Below are 21,532 nucleotides of genomic sequence, written 5' to 3'. Positions count from 1 at the left end.
CTCTCAAAAAAAAAAAGTCAAGACCTGATTTTCCAAGAGATAATTTTAAATAGATCCTGAAGAGAAATCTGAAGTATCATTAGTATTGAATGATAATGTGTATTTTTTTTCCATAATAATCTTAATTTACTGCTTTTCTCTCTTTGTGACCCATCCCTGCCTTTTTTATAGATGTCTAGCTTCACCCAAATGTTGGCTTTAGAAGATTTTATTCTGCTGGCCAGTGGAACAGAGTCAGTAGAAAATGACACTTTCAAAACTCTGAGTACCTTGAAGACCTTGGAACTCTGCAAAAATAAGTTAAGACAAGTCCCCAGGATTCTCCCAGCCAGTCTTGAAGTGTTAAAACTAAATGACAATTCAATATATGTCCTACACGGATCCGATTTTGAAGGACTGAAGAAATTAAAAATCCTTGAGCTTAAAAACAATCTGATCTCTTCTCTGTTTCCCAGCATGCTCTCCTCTCTTGTCAGTTTGCAGAGTTTGATGTTAGATGACAACAATATTGAATCTGTAGCTGGACCACTGGCCCTTCCCCACCTGAAACGCCTGAGCATGGAGAATAACAGACTCCATCTTGTACCAGCTAGTTTCTTCACTTCTTTACAGTCTTTGCAATTTCTCAGCTTCAGTGGTAACTTTCTGACTAAAATTCCTATTAATCTGCCCAAATCTCTGCTCTCTTTAAAAATGGAGAGAAACCAGCTCAAAGTGGTAAGGTTTCGAGATCTGAAACACTTGGAGCATCTCTCCCATCTTTATTTGTCAGAAAACTCACTCTCCTCCATCGATGGGGCGCAGATACTTGCCAATTTAACTACTCTTGAGTTGTCCCAAAACCAGGTTCAAATGTTGCCCCTCAGGCTCCCAGCAAGGCTACAAAAACTCGACATTAGCAATAACCTGATTCAAAGAGTAACGGCGCAAGACTTCCACGACCTCCGAGACTTGAAACACTTGTTCCTGGACAACAACACTGTTAGCTTGTTCGAAGCTGGAGCCCTGCAGATGTGCTCCCAGCTCTCCAACCTGGCTTTGGAGCAGAACCTGCTGTTGTCTATACCGCTAAGGTGAGGGGGAGTTATTATTTATGGTGACCACTTTAAACGTTTTCTGAAGATCGGGGCAATGAAGCCCATTAGACAAGCAAGAAAAAATAGAGCAAACATAAATGATCTGATCAAGGCTGTCCTAGGACTCAAGTGTAGAGATTGTAGACAGGGTTTTGGAATCTCCAGTCCTCTAACTAAATTCTGCACTAACTTAATTTATCTTGCCTGTCAGATAAGACACCAACAGGTGAGATCTATGCTTGAAAATAGGCAATGCCGCTTTGGTGAAGTATGCTAACACACATAATGTGGGGATCTTTCTTGTAAAAGAGTGTTTTGGTTTTTAAGCATGTAGCCTGGGACCCAGCAACAGGCAGACTGGGTACATGCTTAGCCACTAGCCAAACAAGGATGCGGAAGAGAAATGAAGGGGAAATGTAGTAAGATGTTTATATTTTTAAAAGCATTGAAATAGGGCGCCTGGGTGGCTCAGTTGGTTAAGCGACTGCCTTCGGCTCAGGTCATGATCCTGGAGTCCCGGGATCGAGTCCCGCATCGGGCTCCCTGCTCAGCGGGGAGTCTGCTTCTCCCTCTGACCCTCCCCCCTCTCATGTGTTTGCTCTCTCATTCTCTCTCTCTCAAATAAATAAATAAAAAAATCTTTAAAAAAAAAAATTTAAAAGCATTGAAATAGTAGTTATGACAAAAATCATAAGTGTATAATCTGATCTTGTATTTATTTTGAATTATGTATTTGGAGGCCTCGTATGCTTCTCAGCACTGCAATCTTTAAAGGACTTTAACACAGCTCTGCTTATTTCTCTGTGTGTCTACCTGTGGGTATGTGAGTCCATTTGGGTTGGTCTCACCTTGTGTTTTTGGTTGTCTCTCTCATAAACACATGCATATGCACACACACGCACACGTACACAGACACACACCCTCACACTCTGACATTTAATTTCTCTTTCCAAATATCCCTCTCTCTGTGCCCAACCCACTGTCCTGTTTCCTCACCCAGTCATCATTGATAACTAATGTACATGTTGACATTAACTGATCCTTTTTTAGGTAAACTTATTCCATGTTCTACATGTATGAAGTAGATAAATTAAAAAACGGTAGAAGAATAAAGCCCTATTATTCTCTTAGAAAACGTTAATTATACATGCCTATCAGTGGATTCATTTTCCTTTTGGTGCTTTATGGGAAAAAGATGGCACTTTGCTCTGTTGACTATCATTATCAAATTGCTCGTAATTAGCATATCAACTTCTGGCTTCTGTAGAATCCTATGACACTTGATTTACTTATTTTCATTTTGTTATCAATGAGAAAGGGAAAAATTATCTTTGATATGTACAAATGTTCATTTTTTCTAGTTGAAAAAAACGATATTTTATTATACAGTATGGTAAGTGTACCCAGTGCAAAACACCAGAAGTGATTTTTATAATGGAAATCAGTATTTTAAAAGATATATTGAGGGTTATTTGAAATTAATCAATTTTTTAATGCATAAGCATGTGCATACAATTAATGTACTTTACCAGGCACTTGGGATACATCAGTGCAATAAAAAAATAAAACTTCTTGTTCTATACAGCTTAAATTCCAGCAGGGAAATGGTAATAATAAACAGAATGTGTAAGTATTTAACTCCGAGATGGTGTTAGGTGTTATAGTTAGCAACAACAAAAAAGGGCAGGATTACCAGGTTCAGGAGAGTCGGGGTGGCTGGTTGCAATTTTAAATAGGGTAAACATGGTAACTCTCATGAAAATGTAAGCTTTGATCAAAAACTGGAAGGAGGTGAGAGATTTAGCTGTGAAGCTGTTTGGCGGTGTGCGGAGTGTTCTAGACAGAACAGCCAATACAAAGGCCTTAAGGCAAAAAACATGCCTTCAGTGTTTCAAGACTCTAATACTTGTTATTTCAGTAATTTCTCTACTATGTTTCAAGTCTTATTTTCTATCACTGTATACCCATATTCCAAGAAAAATAATAGTGTATAGAATAAAAACTCATAAAACAGGTTGGGGAGTGACTGTTACCATCAAGGATTCTCAATGGGCTGCGAGAACCTTGGCAAAATTGGGAACGCAGTGGACTTCTCTATTCCGGTGGCTTTTAGAAAGCATTCGGTTGAGTAATCCTGCAAAGTTTAATGAGTGAAAAGTAGCTTAATTATTTACTCCTGCCAGGGCATTTGTGTGCTTTAATAAGTGACTACAGAAAGCACAATGCTTTTGCCAAATGGAGTGTATAATAGAATTGCAAGCCTGAGCTAGCCATAATTCTCAAATCTGACTCCACATTGCAATTATCTGGAGAAATTTGAAAAAAGCACACTTATGCCCAGACCTCTCTTCAAAGCAGTTAAAACAGACACTCCAGGATTTGTGCCCAGGCATCAGTATTTGTAAAAAGCTCCCCAGATGAATTTAATGTGCAGCCAAGGTGGAGAAGTAATGGGCAAGAACAACGAGCAAGGGACATGAGATGAGAGTGGGCTTTTCCTATGAGGCTTAAATTAAGCAGCGCAACTGTCTGTTCTGTCAAAGAACTTGGCCAGCTATGAGAGCAATGTGTTCCTTGTAGAAAGTGATTTTTAAATTCCTCATCAAATCCCCCTCCCACTTTCCAGCTTTTCTCTGAATTGGAAACTGGGAATGGTCCAGAAAAGTTTTTCTGTGATTTTCCTCCCATAAAGCATTAAAACGCAATACTGTTTTTTATTTTTAATTGTTAAGACTTTTATTTATGAGCTCAAAACAGTACACTTTTATTTGCATGGGTCTTATTCATACACAAAATTGTACTTTAAAATTCAGTTTCCTATTAATAAACTATAAACACGGCAACCTATCCCTTGCTAGTTGCTAACCTAACCTAACTTGTTGCTAGTTGCTGTGTATCCTACCACAAATCACAAATCCCTTCTTTTGCCTACCATTCTCCGTTCTACATTTCACCAAGGAAATAATAGTAGATGGTTTTAGGTACACATATATTCAAATATCTCCTACATTTGCCTCAATGTACTAATGGAGATAGAAAATAATACCTAGTATCAAGTACTGACTTAATTAAGTACTGACTTCACCCAGCAGTGAATTTATATTCATGTGTTATTCCTCATTACTTCTTACAACAATCCTATGAATGTAGGCACATTTTTTAACTATTATTTTATGGATTAGAACATTAAAGTATCAAGGAGATATCAAGAAACTTCTTAAAATCAGATCATCAGTAAGTGGGGGAGTCAGAATTAAGCACAGTAGTCTAACTGCAGAGCCAGGGAATTTTAGCCACCACGTGATCACCTGCCCCTGAGATGTACCCTGCTATAAATACTAGACTACTTAAAAACTTAGAACACCCAAGACCGGGCTCTCACTTTTGCTGTTTCGTTCTTATTTCACCAATCTGCAGTTCAGTGAACAACTATAAGTTACATCATCTTTTCTTTATCCACAATTTGGATAATTCAAATCCAGAATAGCTTTCTACAACCTAACGCCGGCAGAGCACTTTATCCTACTTATCCTCAGGTGCTGCCATCTACTGGTAACATGGGCTGTACCCCTTTTTACTCTAAAAAGCCACAGACCCAAAGCACAAGTAGCGTTTTTAGAAGCAGGTTTGTCTTAAAATCAGGGATACCTTTCTCTATAAATCAGACTTATAAAGACAAATTATATCAAAGCCATAAATGACTGCCCTAAGTTCACAAAACCAGGATATTGGTGATTTCCCTTACAATGTCATTTTGGTTATAACGCCCATCGAAACACGAAAGGAAAAAAAGGAAGAAATTTGTACCTACAAATTTTGGCTCTGCAGCCTAGAACTGATCATCATATTTGCTTTAAAGGAAAATTGGCTTTCTCATTTTCATTAGCTAACATTTATTATGTGATTTCTGTGTACTGGGCACTTTCAACTATAGGGTGGAAAATCAGAGCTTTAAGCTAAATAACTTTAAGCTTTAAGCTAAATAACTTACCTGAAGCCACGAACTGGAAAATAGAATGGCCAAAGTAAGAACTCAAGTCTTAAGTAGTAGACTTAACTCTCTGATTTACTTTATCATATCTTTCCTCAGTTGTTCTCCCTTGTACTTGCAAGGGTAATAGAATCTTGCTTCCTGCCATACCATCTGTAAATAGTCCATCTTTCCTTGCAAAACAAAACAACAAAAAACAAAACAACAACAAAAAAACAAATGCTATACATAAGATTTTTCTGTATAACTTTTAGGGATGTACCTTATATCAATTGGTATGTGCACAAAATTACATTGTCTTGGGGACAATTTAACTATCAAATTGTTAAAATGTATGAAGTGATTTGCCCTGGTAAATTAATCTACATTTTAAGGTAAATTTTATTGCAACTAAGGAGAAGTCACTTTAAATAAATAAGACTATAAAATACTCAAAAGCACAAATACTTCTATATGTATATGCACTGTATAGCTTAGGATACAAATATAAAGTGTATAATCATCAGATGACTGGGACCACAACAATAAATTTCACTGACTACTAAAAGGCATGAATGTACATTCAGTGCATTCACACTCTATGAAAATAGCATCCGAATGGTTCTTTCAAGGGCCCTTTTTTCCCCTATAAAACTTTCCCCCTTCTTATACTTCACAAACAGAATAGCACTTAATATGGAGCTGTTGAGTAGCAGAAAAATTTTCAGGTTCACAATTGTGATTCTTTTTTACTTTTTATCAATAGGCATTAGCATGACATTTTCCAAATTGGTATCCACAATTAAAAAAAGTTTTTTTCCTGATTATAAAGCAATACCCATTCAAGGTTGAAAACTTAGTGTGCTGAAAAATGAAAATTCATCCATAATTGCTCAACTAGAGCCCATGTCTAGACATAATTTTTTTAATGTACTTGTGATCATTCAATTTTGTTTTTTATGTTTTCTATTTAACATTATAGAGGATTTTTCTTTCCTTTTTCCACTTTTTCCAAGTATTACAATGGACCCTAGGGATCTTAATTTATTTGGTGTGTTACAATCATTTAAAGTTGCTAGTCTCTTTTGATTCCCAAATTGTTCCAGATTCGTCTAGTGAGAGCCTCTCCAAGCTGGTCCCTGTGTTCACGAGACATGATTCCATTAGTTCTCTTTTTTAAAAATTGCGGTAAAATACACATAAAATTTACTTAACCATTTTTAACTGTACAATGCAATATTGTTAAGTACCTTCATAGCATTGTTCAATTGCTCTCTGGGACTTTTCATTTTGCAAAACTGAAACTCCATACTCATTAAACAACTTCCCATTTCCTCCTCCCCCAGCCCCTGACAACCACTATTATACTTTCTGTTTCTATGAATTTGACTATTCTAGATATGTCATATAAATGGAATTATAGTAGTTGTCTTTTTTGTGACAGGCTTTTTTCACTTAGCATAATGTCCTCAAGGTTTATCCATGTTGTAGCATGTACCAGAATTTCCTTCCTTTTTAAGGCTAAGTATTCCATTGTATGTACCTATTATATCTTGCTTATCCATTCATCCGTCAGTGGACACTTGGATTGCTTCCACATTTTAGCTATTGTGAATTCAATATGGGTGTACAACATGTAAATAATGTATAATATTATTTAATATGTAAATACCTCTTTGAGACCAATCATGCTTTCAATTCTTCTGTGTATATACCCAGAAATGGAATTGCTGGATGATGTGGTAATTCTATTTTTAATTTTTTTGAGGAAGCACCTCATACCGTTTTCCATAGCGCCTGTACCATTTTACATTCCCACCGACAGCACACAAGGCTCCTAATTTCTCCACATCCTCATCAACACTTATTATTTTCTGGATTTTTGATAACAGCTATCCTGATGGATGTCCCATTAATCTTTGAACATGCTATTGCATTCTGACTCAGATGTTCTAGCTTACCTTGCCCCAGACATGGAATCAGTCATTTCTCTAAGAAGCCTTGCTTCTTTAAGTGGAAACTGGAATTCTGAAATTAAGATCTGGGTGCTCAGTGAGCTTAGGCTATTGGAGAAGCATTGCTATTAGGGTGTAATATTACTTCTAGATTCTTCCAGTATGCACAACTAGAAAAAATATTTTTTTAAGTGATGAATTCACATTATCTCCAGTTCATATTTAACATTAGAGGGTTTTTCTTATTTTATATTTGTATCTTTTCTTTTACAATGAAATCTTGGTTCTTAATATATGAATATATTTACTTATTTGTTTTGTCTTAGAGTATTCATTAAAAAGGTTTCAAATTTCATTTCCAACAGCAGTATGAATAATAAACATGGTGAGAGAAATTTCCTTGCAGATCCTTTTGTCCTTAGTCTCTAAGGCTTAGACATATCCATTAAGGATATTCAGTCAGAGTACTTTTTCTTTTCTTTATTTGGTTATATACCAACATTACCATTTGATTAATTAATTAGATATGTTTGTTTCTGTTTGTGTTCGATTTTTGGGCTTGATTCTGTTTTATCTTATTTGTTTTGTGAACATGTAAACCATTAACATGATTCAAAAGTTAAAACCATATGCATACACTTCCTATAAGTAACCATTTTTATTCACTTCTGGGTTATCATTCTTTTTTTTACCCAATATAAGCAAATATATGCACATGTATTCTCATTTCCCTCTTACACAAGAACTGACATACTATACATATTATTCTACTTCTTGCTTTTTTCCCTTTAACAATACCTTCTGGAAATCATTTTATGATAATTCCTAGGGACAAACCCCTTTCTTCTTTAAGACTGCATAGTAGTTTTTTACTGTTGTACTAGGTTGTTTCCAATCTTTTGCTATTATAAATAATACCATAATAAATGCACATATGCTGTTTTATATTTGTTGAGTCATATCTTCAGAGTATATTCCTAGAAGTGAGATGGCTGAGTGGAAGGGTAAATGCACAAGTTATTTCATTAGACTTTGCTAAATTCTCCTCCATAGGGGCTATGCCATTTTAGCGTCCCACCAAGTGACGTGTGAGAATGTCTGTTTCTTCACAGCTTTGCCCACAGAATGTAATCCTTAATGCTAAGGATTAAGATCTTTTTTTTTTTTTTACCAATCTGGTAGGTGAGAAATGGCATCTCTGTGTGGTTTTATTTTTCATTTCTCTTATTCTGAGTATGCTTGAAGACTTAAGGGTTTTGCTTTCCTGTTTATGTGGACTTCCATTCATGCCTTTTGCCCATTTTTCAGTCTCATTTTAAAACCTTTTCTTCTTACCTTTTAAAAGTCCTTTACATATTAGGGAGATTAGCTCTTTCGGTTATAAGGTGCAGATATTTTCCCCAGTTTATCATTTATCTTTTGACTTTGCATATATCTTTTGCCATACACCATTTCTTTTTTTATTATTATTTTTAATGTAGTTGATTCACTGATCTTTTATAACTTCTGCATTTTCTTTTTTTTTAAGATTTTATTTATTTATTTGACAGAGAGAGACAGAGAGAGAGGGAACACAAGCAGGGGGAGTGGGAGAGGGAGAAGCAGGCTTCCCGCCGAGCAGGGAGCCTGATGCAGGGCTCGATCCCAGGACCCTGGGATCATGACCTGACCCGAAGGCAGACGCTTAACGAACTGAGCCACCCAGGCGCCGCTATAGCTTCTGCATTTTCAAGCCATAGTTAGAAAAGCTTTCTCATAGAATTAGTATTTTAAAAATTATTTAAATATATGATTTTTATTGTCACATAAGTCTATTATCTCTTAATTTCCATATTAAGAGACATTAGTCTTTATCCTTTTTTTCTGTTATAAATATAACTAAATATGTGACAAACATATTATCAATAAATCTCTATTTTCTTCTACTATTTTCTAGGTTGAAAGGCATGATGTTATTTAAATTTGGTATGTGTTATCTAATTGTTTGCAAGGTGGTATCAAGTTACACTCCCACCAACAGAATTTAAGTTCTTACCTCACAACACCTTCAGCAACAATAAATTTTAAAATTTAAAACCAAAACCATGTTCTAACTTCATACATAAAACATTGCATCATTTTTTCATTGCCTTTTATATTCATGAAGAACCACACTTTTTTTAAAAAAGATTTTTTTATTTATTTGACAGAGAGAGACACAACGAGAGAGGGAACACAAGCAGGGGGAGTGGGAGAGGGAGAAGCAGGCTTCCCGCTGAGCAGGGAGCCTGATGCGGGGCTCGATCTCAGGACCATGGGATCATGACCTGAGTGGAAGGCAGACACTTAAGGACTGAGCTACCCAAGCGCCCCAAGAACCACACTTTTTCATGTTTTTATTCCATACTCTTACCTCTCCTATAAATTATGGACTCATGGCCTTTTCCAAGTAAAAATTGGCAACTTTTTTCTTATTGATTTGTTTACATGATCCTGTTTGACAAGACAAGAAATGAGTCTTATGGCTAGGAACCAGAAGACTCAGAGGGTTAGAAGACAAGACCTATGAGAAAGGTTAAAGACCCATACATAAGACTTAATTTTTCAAAACGGAGCTTGTTTTCTAGCTTCCACCGGGACACGATGGTACAGAAAAGGCTGGTGTTGCTCATTCTGAGTTGCGTTGGTAGATATGGAATGGTGGTCATGGCTTCCTCTCCCATCCTGTTTCCATGCTTTTGCAGGCTTCCAGGGACCTTAGCCAGGCTGGACCTAAAAGGCAATGCCATCCAGAATATTGCTGAGATGGAACTCAAGGATCTAAAGCAGCTTCAGGTTCTAAACCTTAGGAACAACAAGATTTCTGCTTTAGACCTCAAAGTCTTGGAGGGGTTGCCTCGCCTCAGACACCTGTATCTGGATGGAAATCCGTGGAATTGCACCTGTAGTCTCGTAAGAGCGAGGGAGATCCTGAAGGCCAAGGGCACGGATGTGAGGGGAGGACAATGTGCTGCACCAGCTGAACAACAAGGGGAGAGCTGGATGTCCTCCAAGAAGATCATGAGACAATGTGAGCATCACTTACATCTGACTGAGAAAAACAAAGAGACCAAAAAGAAATCAAAACTGGAAGAACACTCCAGAATCAACATGGATGATGATTATTATGATTATGAAATAGATTAAGTATGGGCTTTGTTTACAGTTTAGAAAAGTTTTTTTTTTAATAGACTTCATTTTAGAGCAGTTTTAGGTTCATAGCAAAATTGAGAGCAAGATATAGAGATTTCCCATTACCTCCTACTTCCACACATGCATGACCTCCCCGATTGCTACATCCCCCTTCAGAGTGGGACATTTATTACAATTGAAGAACCTGCATTGACACGTCATCATCACCTAAAGTCCATGGTTTACACTAGGGTTCTCTCTTGGTGCTGTACATTCTGGGGATTTGGACAAATGTTTGATGACATGTATCTATCATTATAGTATCACACAGAGTAGTTTCACTGCTTTAAAAATGCTCTGTGCTCCAGAAAAAGTTTTATAGTGTTCAATCTCTTAAACAGAAATATTCAATAAATTTAGATATGCAAGACTCTTTTTTGTAAGTTGTTTTATTTTTTTTAAGAATGAAATGAGAGTTAAGATAAGTTGAGGTGGGGGAGGAAAGGGGAAAGGGACAGTGGTAAAAAGTGGTAAAAAGATATGAGATTCCTTCCACTTAATTTGTGTTTTATACTGAAATCTACACAAATAAAGATGCCAAATAAAATTGCCATCTGGTTAACTTCCTGCAAATAAAGTAGTTCATTTTATCACATAAGGTGATGACTTTTGAGTATGAAGCTGGTGACTGCAGACCTACACTACAGGCTTTTGACTAAGCAATAGAAACAGATTCCAGCTTAAGCAAGAAAGAAAGTATTGGAAAGATTGGGAATAGCTCACAGAATCAAAGGAAAAGCTGAAGAATCTGGAAAGAACAGGGATCAGAACTGCTCCAGGGCCCTAGGCAGAAGGACATAATGGAGAGGCCCTCAGCTTCTTCAAGGTTCTCTGCGTAGAATAAAGAGCCCCTGCTATTATCAGTGTTATCTTCTCCACATTCATATCCTCAGAAGGAGAGGCCAGTTGGCCTAAGTCAGGTCATATGTTCATCCTTGGCTAAGGGACAGTAGGTCTTGTTTGACAGTCTGACCAAGACCAAGGGGAAACCAAAAAGGAAGTGTAAACTGGCACCTTATATACTGTGGATGTCCTTACAACGGACTTCCTGAAAAGAGTTGTATTCTGACTTCCATTTGGGGTTCCTTGAGCGGACGACAATCCCCACACTCCCTTCCTTTTGATGAACTGCGTGCTTTTGAGAGTTGCCTGTCTGGGGATAGAGGTGTGACTGTAAAATAATTTTTTTTCTATCAATCTACTTATAAATATCATCTACTAGCATATAAATCTGAAACCCCATCTAAATTGGCTCCCTTTCTAATTAGTAAGACTTATCTGCTGCAGTATTTATTTTAGAAAGTTTTCCATCAAAATGCTCCTAAAGGCAAAGAAAGTAAATAATAGAGATTGAGCAGATGAGTTAATATGCCCACCAGAAGCTTGAACTTTCTCTCCAGGGTTGTGTTTTCAAATTTTATGCAGAATTTGTATTACTTGTTTTATATCCACATTTTCTTCTCCCAAAATCTTTATGAAATGGACATCCCTTGGAAAAGAGCCCGATTTTTACTGTGGCTGCTAGCACTCCTTGGCACACTGACAGGTATCTCAACTACATAAAGCATGGAAGTACAGAAATAAGGGAACTCGTACATGATTTTTCTTGTTATTGTGTGGGTTTCAACTCTTGTAATGTGTCAGACCTACCATTCTAAGAAAAACCAATGATTGGTGATATGTAATAATTTACACCCACTGCCATTTTCTGGGTATTAATAGTCATAATTCCCAAGCTATGAGGGCCTTGAGGAAGAATCGTTTTATAGATGTGAGAACACCATCTCAGAGGGGTGAAGTCACGGTCAGGTTCATACACATAGAAAGTGGCAGAAGTAGTACTTGACTGCATCTGGATTTTTTAACTTCCGTCCAGTACTCCTACTACAGCATTTGCTGTAAGATTCACTTAGGACACTCTACTCACAAACAATGTCCAGAATGATAAAATGTTCCATAAAATATGTGAATTCATCTGCTTTGGCAGCCATAACAAAATGCCACAGGCTGGTATTTTCTCACAGTTCTAGAGGCTAGAAAGCAGAAGTGAAAGAGATCTATGGTGAGAGAGATCTATGGTGTCTCTTCTTCTTATGAGGATACTGGTCCTATTGGATTAGGGCCCCACACTTATGACCTCATTTAATGTTAATTACCTCCCTAAAAGTCTTATCTCCAAATACAATCACATTGGGGGTTAGGGCTTAATGTAAGAAATTTGGGGAACACAATTTAGTCCATAACAGTATGTGTGCGTGTGTGTATGTATGTATGTATGCATGTATCTACATACATACTTATACTATCTATCTTAGTTTTGGGCTCTTGCTTAAGTTTATTGATAAACTTACCAAAAAAAGAGAAAAAGAAATAAGAAAAAGGTAAAGGCTGGGGAGGACAAGGTAGAAAAGGATAAAGAAACTTTAAGGCCCGTTATCACACATTTATACTTACGTAGAGATTTTTAAAAAATCAGGTATTTAGCTACTAATCTGGGAAGGCAGCTAGAGGGCAACGTTGAGCTATAGGGCAGGTGAAACTTAGAAGGTAAGCGTGAAATATAGACTATGAGGTCATGCTTCGTGATCTCAGAAGGCAGGTATAGGTTGAGTGTCATTGGAGTTGGAGAAGGGGCCGTCATCTTGGGCACAAGGGTCCATTTAATGCCTGCAAAAAGGGATTACTTGGTGGTAAATAAGGAAAAGGGGAGATAAACTTCTCGAGACTAGTTTTTCCTATGTTACCTTTTAGTGCCAATATTCCCTCATCTGTAAAGTGGGGACTGTAGTACTAGCTCCTTACATTAATTCTTTTGAATTAAACTCATATGGAAGAAAAACATTTTCTTAATTGCCCCCATAATTTGCAAATCTTCCTCTCTTCAAATGGAGACATTCATTGTTCTATACCCCAGATGCCAATCACAGAGTGGCATATGTAAATGACGCCTCCTGGGATTACACAGTGGATAGCATGTGTCCCTTCTGAATGCATTTTTATTCTCTCGCTGCTTTCCCTCTCCCATTTCAAAGCATGCCTGCGTAGACCTGCCAAAAGTCAGAACTGAACCACTACCTGGTCATAACCCTCCCCATGGCTGCTCCCTTGGTAATACAAATCCTGGTTGAAGCCTTTAAATTGCTCCCTGTAAGAGATTGATCGGTCTTAGATAAAAGACTAGTCTTGCACTCAGCCTTGGGAAGGGGAGTGAGAATAACCAAAATGAATGAATAACTGCAGTGAATGATCTGAATAGAAGGCACAGATGCTCCTTTTTGGCACACACACAGGGTCACACACGAAAGTACTACTTTTATCAGAGCTGATAGTCTCATTCAGGAGCATTCTTAGTTTCTACTTGGAAATGCTCAGAATGTATAAACTTTAAAGAGTTTTTCCTCACAGACTTTATAACTTTCTGTTATGCAATATATGCAATAGCAGCTACTCTGGACTTGCCTTCTTTAGATGTGTAGGTTTTCTGCTAATGCCTTTGCAAAGGGGCTCACAAGTCTTCTCAAATTCTCTGCTTTGTCACATTTCTGAATCTCCTCCCTGACTTCATGTTTCATGAACGTCCTGGTTTTAGATGAAAAAGTTGTCTCTAAGGCCAATGCTCAGAGAATTCTCCTCTCTCTAAAGAAGTCCTTTAAAAAAAAAAAAAGGCTTTTTTTTTTTTCTCTAGTTGTTCATGTCCCCTCATCAAATAATGCGCTGGTATTGAGGCTGTAACCAAAAATTCTGGTCTCCTCAATGTAAAAAACCGTGTGTGTGTGTGTGTGTGTGACGGGGTGTCAGTCGGTTGACATTTAATGCTTTCATGCCTTTTAAATACACGCTATATGGATTTCACCAGCCCTGAAAAACAGAATAATCATTATCCTTTTAAAGCTCTACTGTGCCAGAGGTCATGACTCAGTTACATCACTCATCATTTAGTCAATTAGATACTTTGCTCTTAGCCAAATTTGCTTAAACAAATGTGCGCATAAATGAAAAACTATCTTTACAAGTCAACCAGAAAGTCAATGGTTTTCCATCATATAATGGTGTAGTGAATGTTAAAAATTGGATTCTTGCTAGCTTATTAGTCGGAAACCTTAGGAAATGGTAAAAGTGTCCTAAAACACAGTTTTGTAAGAATGAACTTTGTGGAACTGGTATCATCCCAGTAATAATAATGGATTATTTTAGCAGTTTGATTTAGTAACATTACTAGCACTGTCTCTGCAGTCTAGGATTGCCTTTATTCTAGATGGTATCTGTTTTTGACAGGGAAGAGCTAGTATGATGGATTTCTGTATCCTTTTTCTAAGGTAGAATATTGTTCTAATATTCTCTATAGGCTTTCACAAAACACTGTTTTTAGAAATCCAATACAGAGGATTTTACTTAATAACCACTATTCAACTTTTAAAACAGTCACTGACAATTGCCTCTAGAGTGTTCTTATCCCAATCTATCTTGGTTTCAGGAAAATATCTAATATGTAGTTATTCCTTCCCACCTATTCTCTCCCCACAACACAAACCCCCCACAAGCTGTTACCCAGTGTTGGATCATCGTTATTCAGGCTTACAGTTCTCATTTCTGCTTTAGGATTAATTTACCAACCACTTTTTTTTTTTAAGATTTCACAAATGCCACTGAAAATAATACTGTCTGATAGACAATAAATGTCCATTATTATATGAAAAGTAGCTCATGATTAATTGTTCACTTGGAAATGTAATGAAATTTCAAAATGGGATCCCTGTGTTATAGGCTATGTGTATTGTTAATTTTTTTAAATTTTTTTTAAGGATTTTATTTATTTACTTGAGACAGAAAGATACAGAGAGAGAGAGAGAGAGCATGAACAGGGGGAGAGGCAGAGGGAGAGAAAGAAGCAGACTCCCCGCTGAGCCAGGAGCCCCATGTGGGGCTCGATCCCAGGACGCTGGGATCATGAGCTGAGACGAAGGCAGATGCCTAACCATCTGAGCTACCCAGGCACCCTGTATTGTTAATTATCATCTATTCTACCAGATCATTTTACAAAAATTACCTCCTCCAAATGTATCAAGTCAGCAGCAATGTTTGTAGATACCTGTTTCTACATGGTCATCAGCATTTACCCTCGGTCTTTACTTTTTGCCAGTCTGATGAGTGAAAAAACAGTATCTCATTGTTTTGATTTTCACTTTACTGACTGATTGTGAGGTCGAGCATGTTTTTATATGTTTGTTCGCCTTTCTGTTTCCTTTTCTGTTAATGACCTATTCATCCACTTTGCCCATTTTAAAAAATTCAGGTCTTTGTCTTTTCTAAAAACAATTTGTAGATTTCTTCAAGTAGTAGGGATATCACCTCTATTTTGTCAGATATATTACTAACATTTTCTCCAAGATCATTTTTCTTTTGACTTGGTTTATGATGTCTTTTGTCTTATAAAAAAAATTTAACCTTTAGATAATCGAATTGGTCAATCTTTTTTTTTTTTTTTAAAGATTTTATTTATTTTTTTGAAAGAGAGAGAGAGAGCACGACTGGGAGGAGGGGCAGAGGGAGAAGCAGACTCCCTGCTGAGCAGGGATTCTTACCTGGGGCTTGATCCCAAGACCCTGAGATCATGACCTGAGCTGAAGGCAGACGCTTAACCGACTGAGCCACCTAGGCACCCTGGTCAATCTTTTATATATGAAGTACAAGTTATGCACATTTATGTATATACACTAAGATATATTTTAGTGTATATATGTGTGTGTGTATACAATATGTGTATATGTGCATATATATAGTGTACGCATAAGATATATATCTACTCTGTGGATAGATATATAACCTGGTGACATATGTTTCAATATTCTGTGCTACTTAGAAGTTTTCTATGTAACTCAAACCAATTAATCAATGAACCTGATCGAATATTATTTCCAACTGTTAAAGTCAACTAAGGATCTTGGAAATTCTCCTTAAAATGACATACTACATATCATAATTAATGTTGACATACAAAGCTCATCAGAATTTATATAGTGCTAAATTGTTGAACATGTGATTTTACATTTTTCCCAATTGTAAACATTATGTAGGAGTAAATGTATCTGATCAATAACACAGTGCAAGAACTCAGGAAGTTCAGATTAACTAGTCTCTTCATGAGAAGACAAGTCTAGGGAATAATCTTACAGACTTTTCAAAAACCCAAACTATCAGACAAGTGTGATTGATCTCTTACAAAGATTTTGGATGCTTTTTTTGGATTTTGGACCTAGCAGTTTCTGTGAGAAAGGGGCTTTTTTTTTCTTTAAAAAGCTAGTACATAATTTTTTGTTTTTGTTTTTGTTTTTCCTGGGAATTTAGGAAGATTTGATTCATGTAAGTACTTTATAGCCTCTAGAAACCAATCAGAATAAGGTTCCTTTTGCTTAAGTAATTTGTAATCTAAACCAGATTGGCTAACTTCTTTTTTTTTTTTTAAGATTTTTTTTTTTTTAATTTATTTATTTGACAGAGAGATAGCACAAGTAGGCAGAGCGGCAGGCAGAGGGAAAGGGAGAAGCAGGCTCTCTGCTAAGCAGGGAGCCCGATGCGGGCCTCGATCCCAGAACCCTGGGATCATGACCTGAGCCAAAGGCAGACGCTTAACGACTGAGCCACCCAGGCGCCCCTGGATTGGCTAACTTCTAATGTAAATGACCTGAGAGTACATATTTGTGACTCTGTGGGCCTTGCAATCTCTGCGGCAACTACAACTCTGCCATAGAAAATTCATAAATAAATGGGGGTGGCTGTGTTCTAATAAAACTTTTAAAAAACTGGCAGTAGATGAATGGTTTATGGTCCATCATGTAAGGAGTTTGGAAGTTGTCGATCTGTTGTAACAGCAAATAAAAAAGCTGAACAAATTCAAAAATCAACAACTCTTTTTTGATCCATAAGAGAAGTGGGGTCACAAGGCAGACTGCTGCTCCCCAAATCAGAGAGATGGGTGAATGCAGAGAATCACAGTTTATTGGAGCAGAAAGCCCTGAGCAGACACCTCGGCAGGAACCAGTGCTATGGCAGAAAAACCTGAACTGTAATTGATGAATTGCTGGAGGCTCAGAGTGGACAAGTCTGAGAATTAAAAACGCTGCGTGGGTTCGGGAGGACAGGCACGGGAAGTCTCCCATACTTATGTGCATTTTACCTTCAGGAGATCAACCAGGTTCTCAAGTGAATATTACAGATAAAAATCACCCCATGCTTCTGGCAGCAGAAGGCGGAAAGGAACCTTTGAAATAGACCAGAGCATTCTATTCTTAACAAGGTGTGCTCTCAAGAGAAACTATTTCACCACAGTCTAAATTACTGGGGTTTTATCTGGTCTAGGGGGGAGAGAAACACCCGACCCCAGCCCCGTCTAGCCATCCTGGCCCACGTAAGAGGGGGTGGGTTAGGGAACTGAAAACACTTGTGAGTTCACAGACCAGAGGCACAGGCTCACTAAAAGACTGAGACCTGACCATAGGATTACAGAAGCCTTCCCATCCTCTGCATCTCACCACCACATTGCTAAGGGACTCTTCACAGCAGTTCCTCCCCCAGTACATCATGTCCAAGCCTCAAGTAAAAATTACAACGCATTCTAAAAGGCAAAAACAAAGAACAAAACAAAACCAGTTTGAAGAGAGAAAGCAAGCATCAGAACCAGACTGGGATATAGCAGGGATGTTGATATATGACATATCAAGAATGTCATACACTTGGAATCCACAGTATGTGTGTTCCCATAACATTGGAGACTTACTTTCTGAGGCTGTGGAATTCTTTCTGCATTTTTCTGCCCCTGGTAGAACTTGGGTGTTGGGAATTATGCTTAAGAAGTCCAAAATTTATGTTATATTTATATGAACCCCTAACGTTCCTAGAAGTGTCACATTAGCTACATTTTTTTTTAAATGACAAAATAAGAAATCCTTTAGAAAAGAGAGAAGTGCATAAACTTTGGATTGAATGGATATACATAACAGGATATTATTGTTTTCCTGTTATCCCAGAATTATAGCAGAAAACAAAATGCATCAAACCTACCTCCTCTTTTTTTAAATTTTATTTTATTTAAGTTCAATTAAATAACATATAGTGTATTATTAGTTTCAGAGGTAGAGTTCAGGGATTCATCAGTTGCATATAATACCCAGTGCTCATTACATTACATACCCTCCTTAAGGCTTATCACCTAGCTATCCCATCTCCCCACCCACCTCTCCTCCAGCAAGCCTCAGTTTGTTTCCTATAGTTAAGAGTCTCTTATTTCATTTTTTGAGGGCTGAGTAATATTCCATTGTATATTATATATACCACATCTTCTTTATCCATTCATCTGTCGATGGGCATGGGCTCTTTCTATAGTTTGGCTATTGTGGACATTGCTGCTACAAACATTGGGGTGCAGGAAACCTACCTCCTTCTAAGCACAGAGAAGTAGCCAGAATTTGAAAGCAACCACCAGACACTCCCATCTCTAGCCCACTGAAAGATGCCAAAGCAGAAAAGTAGGGGCCCCTACTTCCTTGTAGAGGTTGAATATTTATTTATTTTTTTGAGAGAGAGTACAGGGCTCGATGCAGGGCTCGATGCAGGGCTCGATGCGGGGCTTGATCCTATGACCCTGAGATCATGACCTGAGCTGAAATCAAGAGTCAGATGCTTAACCGACTGAGCCACCTAGGCGCCCAGGAGGCTGGACGTTTTTAAGCCAGGAGACCTGTTAACCTACCTCTGGTTACTCTTGGAGGAAAAAAACCAAACATTTGAGGAGAGGAGCCAGGATCTGCATGTTGGGGGCAGTGGTGGGTACTGTCAGATAGAGATGGGGCCAGAACCCCTTTGCTTAAGTTTGCAACTCAAGGAAGTACAAACATTGTAGCCCACATGTGCCTGCAGACCTGGGAGTTGGCCACGGGGAGATGAGATCTTGTCAGAAGTGGCAAACACTGGGGCACAGAGTACATCAGAGAAATGTAGGCTTTAATCTTGTCAGAAGTGGCAAACACTGGGGCACAGAGTACATCAGAGAAATGTAGGAGCATGTGTGTGTGTGTGTGTGTGTGTGTGTGTGTGTGTGTCTGTGTCTGTGTGTGTGTGAGGGGATGTCCTTCGGAATACATAGCCGCATTTCAGAAGGACGCTCGTGCCTGGGAGCTTCCTTAACAGAGCATCTGGAATCACATAAACAACAGCAATGGCTAGGGAGGAAGAAGACTGCAGCTTTTCCTGCTCACTGCCTTTCCCATCTCCCTCTTCTTTGTCCATCACCAGAGATGCAAGTGCAGAGGACACGGAGAGAGGCAGAAGTGTGTGAAGGGTGTGCTGCTGTTTAGCCTTCAGTTCCTCAGGCTGAACTGCCAAAGGGAGGACAACTTTGAGATGGACGTGAGATTCCAGTTTTAAAATAAAGTAAAGTGAGTCTTAGAAAATGAGACTGGTCCAAAAAGTGACAATGATCGAAACATGAAGGTATGTAGCCAAGGTGTTCACAGATGTTTCCCAGGGGGAAAGGGGGCTTGAGAGAACAAAGAGTAGGTAGGCATTACACAAATGTAATTGTTTTATATATATTATATATAACATGCAATAATATTATATATATATATATATACACCCACATGTACATTTTATAAAGATTTTATTTATTTATTTGAGAGAGAGAGACAGAGAGCATGAGCAGGGGGGAGGGGCAGAGGGAGAAGGAGGAGCACACTCCCCGCTGAGCAGGGAGCCTGACATGGGGCTCCATCCAAGGACCCTGGGATCATGAACTGAGCTGAAGGCAGATGCTTAACTGACTGAGCCACCCAGGTGCCCCAACCCCCCACATGTACATTTAATCCTTGAACAACCCCAGTGTTTGAACTGTGCAGTTCCACTCTTACATAGATTTTTTTTTTTGGATACAGTACAGTACTGTAAATGTACTTCTCTTCCTTATGGTTTTCTTAATAACATTTTCTTTTTCTAGCTTACCTTACTTTTTGGAGAATACAAATTATAATACATATAAAATACAAAATATGTGTTAATCAGGTGTTTATGTTACTGGTAAGGCTTCTGGTCAACAGTAGGATGTTAGTAGTTAAGTTTTTGGGGAGTTAGAAGTTATACTAGGATTTTTGAGTGGGGGAATGGGAGTTTTGGCACCCCTAAACCCCTACATTCTTCAAGGGTAAACTGTATATGAAAATGGAAAGTGCTATAAATAAGAGCTGTGAAATTTACAAGGAGTGGTGCGATTTACAAGGAGGAAGAAATAACTTCTGGCTAGGGGATCAAGGGAATTTTCCTTGAGGATCTGGCAAGTGAGATGATGCTTGGGAAATGGGTTGGGGCTTGGGGAATACTTACTTGGGAAATAGAAATTGAGAAGGGAAGAGAACAAAAGGGGCAGAAATGGGACAGGACTGCTGCAGGGAAATCCAGAACTGGCCTGGAGGAACACTTTGTAGCCCAGACTGGCTGGAACATTAGGATGTGTGAAGGGGATGATGTGGCTACATGGGCAATTTCCACCAAATGATGGTTACTCGGGTCCGACATACTGGTAGTTAGTGATCTCTTGCTGAATGAAGGAAAGAATAAACTGACTGGATTGCCAGGCCGTGGAACCCCCTTTTATGTATTAAGCAATGGACAGCAGTAAGGATTCCATTTAGAGGGGAATGACACAAGCAAAATTGTGTCTCAAGAACATTACTAGAGATCCTCATTCACACTTTGGGAAGAATTGACCTCAGGTACAAGGCTTGACCAAAGAAGCTCTCTAAGGGGCACGCTCCTGTCTCTGCACACTTCCTTTTGGGGACCCTCGTTGATCCTCAGCATCAACACTTGCTGCGGGCTACCTTCTATTCCTAGGTTCTTTCTGGCATTTGTAATTTCCAATCCAGCTGGGCCACTTCTACTCCTTAGAAACCGTTTCTGGCGGGGCCATGAAAGGAGACAGTATAAGACGCCTAAGGCCCCGAGAGACGCGGAGTCCCTGAAATCGCCCATTCCAACCTCCAAGACGTGTACCTTTCTGAGGTCCTGCTGGCAAGGACTGGCGGCGTCTGCTCCTCGCCCTCCACACTACTAGGGGGCGCGCTCGGTCTCCGGCCCCCTTAGTTCTCAGGCGCTCGCCCTCCCTCGCCGCGCCGGGTTAGGCCACATCCTCGGACCCAGAGGCCGCGTCAGAGTTCCGCACCGGCCAATCCGAACTGTCCATGTACTAGCGGGGGCGGGGCTGCCGAGGCAGGAGGAAGATGGCGGCGGGGGCGAGGTGAGGTGTTGGCAGTAGAAAGGGGTTCGGGCGTGGG

General features: G+C 38.7%; 1 protein-coding gene and 1 long non-coding RNA gene across 2 annotated transcripts in view; one reads left to right on the top strand and one right to left on the bottom strand.

The window, feature by feature from the left end:
* Positions 1-10,536, top strand: part of LOC118529457 (nephrocan-like) — a 19,271-nt gene extending 8,735 nt beyond the window's left edge. The window contains exons 2-4 of the mRNA XM_078054807.1: positions 172-299; positions 456-1,073; positions 9,725-10,536. Coding sequence (XP_077910933.1) covers positions 172-299; positions 456-1,073; positions 9,725-10,166 — 1,188 coding nt within the window. The 3' untranslated portion in view covers positions 10,167-10,536. The remainder of the gene's footprint in view (positions 1-171; positions 300-455; positions 1,074-9,724) is intronic.
* On the bottom strand, positions 9,164-21,502 carry LOC144379048 (uncharacterized). The gene is made up of 3 exons (XR_013441136.1): positions 21,252-21,502; positions 12,666-12,878; positions 9,164-10,071 (listed from the first exon to the last, which is right to left on the bottom strand). It is a non-coding gene; the product is annotated as an uncharacterized LOC144379048 (long non-coding RNA).
* Positions 21,503-21,532: the final 30 nt, after the last annotated feature.

Source organism: Halichoerus grypus, chromosome 9 (genome assembly GCF_964656455.1).
Source record: "Halichoerus grypus chromosome 9, mHalGry1.hap1.1, whole genome shotgun sequence".
Classification (NCBI taxonomy): Eukaryota; Metazoa; Chordata; class Mammalia; order Carnivora; family Phocidae; genus Halichoerus; species Halichoerus grypus.
This window is presented reverse-complemented; position numbering and strand designations above follow the sequence as displayed.